The 7,369-nt window shown below is 42.0% G+C and overlaps 1 protein-coding gene across 1 annotated transcript; it reads right to left on the bottom strand.

Annotated features, from left to right (window-relative positions):
* Positions 1-702: 702 nt before the first annotated feature.
* LOC139923529 (dual specificity tyrosine-phosphorylation-regulated kinase 4-like) lies at positions 703-6,596 on the bottom strand. The gene is made up of 13 exons (XM_071914308.2): positions 6,591-6,596; positions 6,074-6,220; positions 5,870-5,987; positions 5,552-5,703; positions 5,009-5,145; positions 4,720-4,860; positions 4,419-4,557; positions 4,085-4,166; positions 3,812-3,984; positions 3,627-3,693; positions 3,401-3,530; positions 3,051-3,231; positions 703-738 (listed from the first exon to the last, which is right to left on the bottom strand). The coding sequence occupies exons 1-13, from the start codon at positions 6,594-6,596 to the stop codon at positions 703-705; spliced, it is 1,509 nt and encodes a 502-aa protein (XP_071770409.2).
* Between the last annotated feature and the right edge of the window lie 773 nt (positions 6,597-7,369).

Raw genomic sequence — 7,369 nt, 5'->3', positions numbered from 1 at the left:
AGCACCATGTATTTAAATGGAAATATATGCTCTGTGCACAAAGAGTGAGAGAAATACATTTTCCCACCACCAAACAATAACAGACACAACTACAAACAAGTAGTAGTGACATTGAAATAATAGTGTGGTGGTGTAAACACTTGCCTACAACCCGGTTTCAATTCCCAACTCATGCCAAGAAGTTTTCTACTCTGAGTGAAATTTTCATTATTAGCAAAAAATATGTTTGATTTAACCATGACTAAAACCTTTTCACGTGACAAACAGGAGCAAATGGCGTGTCCAATTCATGGTATTATCATCCAGTTTGGATGGAACATGTAATCAGCCTTTCAAACTTCATGTTTCACTTCCCAAAATTTTATGAGATTGTGTTGCCACATTAGCCCCTGATTGTCTGAAAAAGAAGCTAGATTTGTCGATAGTTGTTTTAACAAATTTAGTTGCCAGGGGGTCTGAAAAGTTGCTAAAACTAGCAACAAAGCTGCCCAGTTGGCAACAGTAAACCAATTTAAAGTATGCATGATGTATTTCTGTAGTTCTACTCAAATTACATGCAGGATTGGTAGATTTCCCTACCAAAAAAACACACGCATACCAAGACATACAGCTGAGTTCAATTTAAGCCTAGTAAGTACTTCAAAACACCCAAAGCCAGATTTTAAACTCCTGTGAAATAACCGTCCCGCTCTGACCACTAAATCAAATGTACCCCACACTCTTGTGCAGGGCGAATCTCTGAAGACATCGTGGAGCGTGGATGGTGAGAGGCAAGAGAAATTTTGAACTATGAAACACTTGACTGAGAGATATTTCCTGATAAAAAATATTTGGGTCTAATCTTAAAACATTTGCAGTTTAAGGCTGCTCTCTGCTCAAAGATGGTGGTTCTCCAGGATGTTGTGCAAGCACACAGACAATGAATCCTATTTACTGCAGTGCAAGGCCGTAATTATTATAATATATTTTGAGCATATTTGAATATTGGGGGGGACACATCTAACCCCAATATTCAATTATGCTTAAAATGTCCCCCCCAATATATTGATATAAAAACTATAAATAACATTTTTTTTTTGCTATGCTACGACAGGCAACCACGCACCGCCGTCCGAAATAAATCATTAGCAAATGTAATCATAATCATAACTAAACTTAACAAATGGCCATTATAATTACTACCGGTTCTAGTATTACTGCAGTTCTGCGTGTGGTTTGTCCAAGTGGTGTTGCCGTACCCCAGCAGAAGCCGGTGCTCAACCGCTGTGGGTAGGTACAATCAATGTCATTTTGCGCTGGAACTGTAATTGTGGAAATAAATAATATTTTATACGAGTCTAATCATCATCAGACCGATAGACGATGGGTTCCGAGATTGGAAACAAACGTTTTTGGTGAAAACGGGCCGATTTGCGAGTGCTAATCAATCAACCATCACTAATGTTAGCTATCATAGCTAAGTTACCTGGAAAGTAGTCTCGCATAGCCAGACCTATCTCCACACTTAACTGCAAAGTTAATTAGCCACACATTCACCCAGCGACCAACAATGGTGCTCACGGGCGTATTCAACTAACGTTAAGGTCTTTATTACCTTATATTTGTCAGAAAGCCCACGTGAAGTCTGAGTGAAGTGTCAATCATTTATGTTGCGCTGCATGTGTAATTTATGTAGACAGTAGTAGCTTTTATTTATTGCATATTCGTATAGTATACTGTATACCTGTACTTGCTTATGATAAATAGAATTTTTAGTGTTTGTTTGATTACTAAAGTGCAAGCAGTTTTATTACAGTCAGCTTTCATTCACAGTAAGTGTCATCATGAGCAAGAGGAAGGGTGGCAGTGACATTCGTCAGTTTTTTGGGCAGCCTCAGAAAAGAAGAAAAGTAAGTTGAGAGGAGTGAGAAAATGAGTACCAGTCAGATGATAGAAGTATACAGTAGTACAAGAGATGAGTCAATGTTTCTTGATATCATAATCATTGCCATTCAGATCAGAAATGGTTAGTAATCCATTCCTGAACATCATGGCAAGAAACACCACTTGTTTACTGATAATATTTCTTTCATGTTCACTCTGGTGCGTTCAGAGTAAAGAGAGAGAGGGAGAGAGAGAGCATGAGGATGCCGACAGGGCAGGGAGAGAGAGGGAGAGATGACTGGAGAGCAGAGAAGAGGAGAGACCTGAAGAGGAGAGAAGAGCTGAGGAAAGGAGAGGAGAGGAGAAGAGATGACTAGAGAGCAGGGGAGAGGAGGAGAGACCTGGAGAGGAGAGGAGAAGACAGCAGAGGAAAGGAGAGGGGAGGAGAAGAGATGACTGGAGAGGAGAGGAGAATATAGGACCAGAGGAGAGAGGGCTGGAGAGGAGAAAATAGGACGAGAGGAGAAAATGAGAGGAAAGCAATTCAGCAAGGAGAGATTCAATGAAACAAGAAAAGGTAAAAAAGAAAAAACAGAGCAATGTAATACAATACAGTATTAGACATTATTGTAAAAAATAAATAAAAAGTTCATCCCATGTATTAGTGAATTTTTAAATATTTTAGAATGGCAGGAAATTAGTTTTCAAATTTTGATTTTTTTCTTGTGGGGGGGGGGCAGACCCCCCGGCAGACCCCCCGGCAGATTTGGTCCCCCCCAATGTCGACTCCATGGCTACGGCCTTGCTGCAGTGTATTCCAATGCTATATGCTCAGAGCTGTTTCCTGCTTATCCCATGCACACCTCCCTGAGACTGAGAGTGGTTCTCCAAAGCAGTGCAATAATGATGTTTGGACAGCAGAGCAGAAAGCCTATAAACTAGCTGGAGCTCCTATCGTTCAAACTGGCATTGGAGCATTTTCAGCAACAGTGCCTCATGTACACTGGGCATCATGTTCTCATGCACAGACTCTCTCCCCTTCTCCTCTCCCTAGCATAAACTCTGCTGGTCTACAATGAACAATTCTATGATATCTTTTAGGAAACATGGCTTGCACACACTCATCTTTGTTATACAATAGCAGCTCACCACAAAGCCATTCACCTTGATGTGCTCATGGTACTTACACTTTGCACAGGGATTTTTCCCTTCCCTGCGGTGGAGCTCTTGAGTGTGACCTCGGCTACCTTCTCCTCGACTGGTTGCAGTCGCACAGCTGGCATTTGCTCTCTCTTGTAGAGAAGCTGCTTCCTAATCCACGGATGCTGCATGGCCTCGTCTGGTGTCATGCGCTCCTCTGGTTTATATCTAAATAACGAGATATATGAAGGCGCTGCAGTCCACACATTCAGAGAGAAACTAAGGACACTCTACAAGATACACTGAAAGAAAGCTTAGCTTACTTAGTACAACATAGTACAACACATTTTTGGAAAAGTATAGTTCCTGTCGAGTGTTTCTGAGGGAGTGCACCTACTTGAGGCAGCGCTGAATGAAATCCAGGAAGTTTGCATCCTTAGACTTCAGGAGGCTGGCGAGATTCCTGCTGTTGGGAACCCGAATTTTGCCGTTGAAGTTCATTGTGTTCTTCGGGACGCCCTTAGAATCTGCACAACCATAACACATTGACAAGTCAGTTACAAGATATCTTGTAAAGATGACCAGCCAAGAAACAATCAAAAGACTTGAATGTTTTTGCTCACTGAATAACTTCTTCCTCTCCTTTTTTGGTGCTGTCCGCAGAAACTCTGCAGGAGGGACACCCAGCACCTTAAAGAATACACACAAAAACCCTTAGTAAGCATTACATCTTGGTGAAGAAGTATTTGCTGCAGTCAATGAAATGGGAAATGGCCTGACGTTTGTGTTGCACGTCTGCTAGTGTTACCTCCATGATGCAGTTGAACTGGTCGTACATGTCGAGGCCAGCAAAGAGAGGGGAGCCGGTGTGCAGCTCGGCCAAGATGCAGCCCAGGCTCCACATGTCGATGGCCGTGCTGTAGTCTTTGCCCAGCAGAACCTCCGGAGACATGTACAGCAGAGTCTGGATGCAGGCAGAGGCTGTGGAGGAGGACGAGGAAAAGACCGATAGTAAAGGTAGAATTGACACAGCCTGTAATGATTTCATAATGATGAGAACAAACAACCAACACACACTCACCTCTGTTCTCCTCAAAGCAGCTCGCCCCAAAGTCAATCACCTTCACATGCTCCTGGTCTATATCGGAGAAGAGGATGTTTTCCTGAAAAAGCAACATGTAAGTATGATCAGTGCCTTACCTGCACCACATCTTAGTAAAACTACTCTTAAACTACTCAATATTGTCTAACAACTCAGTGCACTGTAACAAATAACAATGAATACACCTCGCATTGAGTATTTTAGGCAAGGAATCAAGAATCAGTGAGAATTTGATTGGAATACCCAACACTTGTGGATTATTTGAGCTGCACCGATGGATCGTTTCACAGTGAAAATCGACTTTGACTCCTACCGGTTTTAGGTCGCAGTGGATGATCCTCTCCTTCTTGAGCAGTTGCAGGCAGTTGAGCAGGTCTATGGCATACTGTCTGACCCGAGGGATGCTGAAGCCCTGGAAGTTGTTCGCCTCCAGAGTCTTAAACAAGTCTTTTCTGGAGAGAATGAGAGTGATAGACTTAAGTTACCTTTTGATTTGATGAACAAATCCCCACGGCCTCTTGAGTTGCTTAATAGCATTGGTACAAGTTAGCTTGCTTGCATGAGTCCAGCTGCATAATCATAATAACAAAATAATGAGTATTTTCTGAACTCACCCCAAGAGTTCAAAGGACATGCAGAGATGGCTGCGGAAGTAGAAGTTATCCTTCATATGCAGGATGTTGGCTGCATTGTTGTTGTCCTTCTTCCGCAGCGCATCTAAGATCTTCACCTCAACCATCGCCTCATGGTTGCACCTAAATACCAACAGGACCACAGAGGAGAATATAAGCTCAGTCATAATGAGTGACTGTTGTCTAAGCTGATTCCTAAAGTATCATATCAGGTTCAGCTTTGTCTCTTTTATTTGTGTCTGCTATTCTGGAGTTTTAGAAAATGTTTCACCAGTCCAGGTTTCGTACGACTTTCAGGGCCACAAGCTCCATTGTTTTGTGGTCCCGGCACTTGAGGACCTGGCCGTAGCCGCCTTCATTGATCACTGCCAGCACCTCGTAGCGGTAGGCGATGTGATCTTTGATGACCTGCGGACCAAAAGTTCAAAAGATCAGTTGATAAGATACACCATGGGACAAATCGTCCCACAGTGCAAAGCCTCCAAATATTCACATCCACTAGATTGAAATAAATATTAATGGAAAATAAGCTTTTTGCTACTGTCATAACCCATCCTGACTCAAAATACAGGTTTCACTTCAATGTTCACAAACATCATGAAGCTACACAAGCGTTTTATAGCTGAACAAATGATGTGCTGAACTTGGGTTTGGCTGTCGCATGCTATCGGACTTTGCAACAAAAGCTCAATCAATTAATTTGAAGGTGCAAACATGTCTTCAGCCCAACAATAAAGGGATAAACAAATAAGAATAATTGTTGAGCAATCAAGGAATAATTTTCTTCTGTTTGAAAGAATAGTGCAATAGTTACCGTCCTGTAGAATCCTTCCTCATTGTCGTATTGTGAGTTATAGGATCCCTGGATCTTCTTAGCCTTATGGCCGAGGTACCACACCTGTTCATAGTCTTTAATTTCTTCCTGCTCAAACTCTGTCAGGTATTTCTTGTAGGCCTTCAAGACATCTGTATGGAGGGAAAGAAAAGGTGAGTCAGATGTCTTTTTCACCTGCTCCCTCTCTCTGTGTTCCTCTCTCATGATAAGATTATAAAAAGGCTGTAAACTTGGATCCTAAACTTGGGCCCTTTTTGACAGTTCAAGGAGAACCTCTCCTGGTCTCAGCCCACTTACATGCAGGGGACATGACCTCTTGTCCATTACAGGATTTCTCCTTGTCAATCTTCAGCTTCGTCTTGGAAGCGAAGCTTTCCACGGTGGAGCCGTGGCCGTTCTGCACTCGCACCTGTGGCTGATTAGAGGAACCGAATACATGCAGTGAGATGTTTTATGAGGAGACAGATAACAACAAATGTGTAAATAGACATCAGGACTGACCAGAAGACCACCACGCTGGTGGGTTTTCTGCTGGCTGCTGTGGATCTGTGGTAGAACAACATCCGGCTGCTGGGGGCGCTTTGGAGCGTTCACACCCACAGACTTTGGCTCCAGCTTGGGCAAGAAGCCTTTCTTGGTGACATTGTTCTGTGCATCAAAAAAAAAAAGAAAATGTGATTTTCTTGAAGATGATGCAGAATGGTGCAATTACACAACAGCTTTTGAGGGGAGAACATCAGATAGACAGTATTATATTTGCATGTGTGTATGTGTGGTGAACAAAGCAGGTTAGTTAGAGTTAAGTGTAAAAATAATAAATTAATGATCTTGCTATTGTCAGAGCAGTACAGACTGTTTGCTCTGAACAGTCCTCCACAGGTAGCCTGCACTTGAAAAAAGGAAGGATCCTCTTTAGTGTGCAAAAGTTAAGAAAGCCTTTATTTTTCTGTTCACCCGTTTCAGCATACACTTGGTGTTTCATTGAGGGTATCTCACAGCTGAATGTAGCCCATATTACGTCCATAGTCTATATTCTTTATTGCTGTCAGAGGACCAGAGCACTACACACGTACACCCACAGCCTTTCTGTTTTTCACTGCTCCGCAAACTTTTGACAGTGTAGGTTTCTCTCACCTGTGTTATCTCCCTAGATACAGTGTAAACAGTTATACAACTCAATACTAAATCAGTACTACCAAATAATTAATGAACAACAATTAAAATCTGCCCATACGAGTGTCTCTGGGATTCAATCTAATCAAACGGGTGTCTTTGATGTCAAAACGTTTGAGATTTCACTGAAAAATAAATTCAACCAACCTCGTTCTGTGGTTCGTTGCGTCTTCTTTTAAGAAGTCTTTCTGGCCTCTGTCCAATTTCTATCCTGGAAACTTTCAAAAGGTCGGAAAAACTCATGGTGGTCGTCTATAAAATCACTTGATGTGTCATTTCTCTGCTCGCTACTGAACGCTGCAATGAAAACCTAAACTGAAAAGAACTGAGCCATTTATGACGGTATAGTGGTGCGGCTGGTTCCGAACACTATGATAAAGACCTATAGTAAATGACATAAGAATACTATACAACTATGAGAAATATTATAGGAATATCATAGTGATTACTATAAAAGATAAGCAATAGCCTACTATAAAGAACAATACAGCTCAGTATGGACTACCACGGACACTCTATTGGTCTCAATAGGAATATTACAGTGACTTGTCTCTAGAGTTGTGCAGGTAGAGCCTATATGGAAAATCCATCTGATATAATTTGCCACCAAATCCTCCAAACCTG

Source organism: Centroberyx gerrardi, chromosome 2 (assembly GCF_048128805.1).
Source record: "Centroberyx gerrardi isolate f3 chromosome 2, fCenGer3.hap1.cur.20231027, whole genome shotgun sequence".
Taxonomy (NCBI): domain Eukaryota; kingdom Metazoa; phylum Chordata; class Actinopteri; order Beryciformes; family Berycidae; genus Centroberyx; species Centroberyx gerrardi.
This window is presented reverse-complemented; position numbering and strand designations above follow the sequence as displayed.

Bases quoted from the DNA above. Each gene is read 5' to 3' on its own strand.
- LOC139923529 (XM_071914308.2), bottom strand. The intron at 5,704-5,869 runs GTAAGTGGGCTG...CCCTCCATACAG, and splicing joins AGAGGTCATGTCCCCTGCAT to ATGTCTTGAAGGCCTACAAG. The intron at 3,694-3,811 runs GTAACACTAGCA...GTATTCTTTAAG, and splicing joins AGTTCAACTGCATCATGGAG to GTGCTGGGTGTCCCTCCTGC.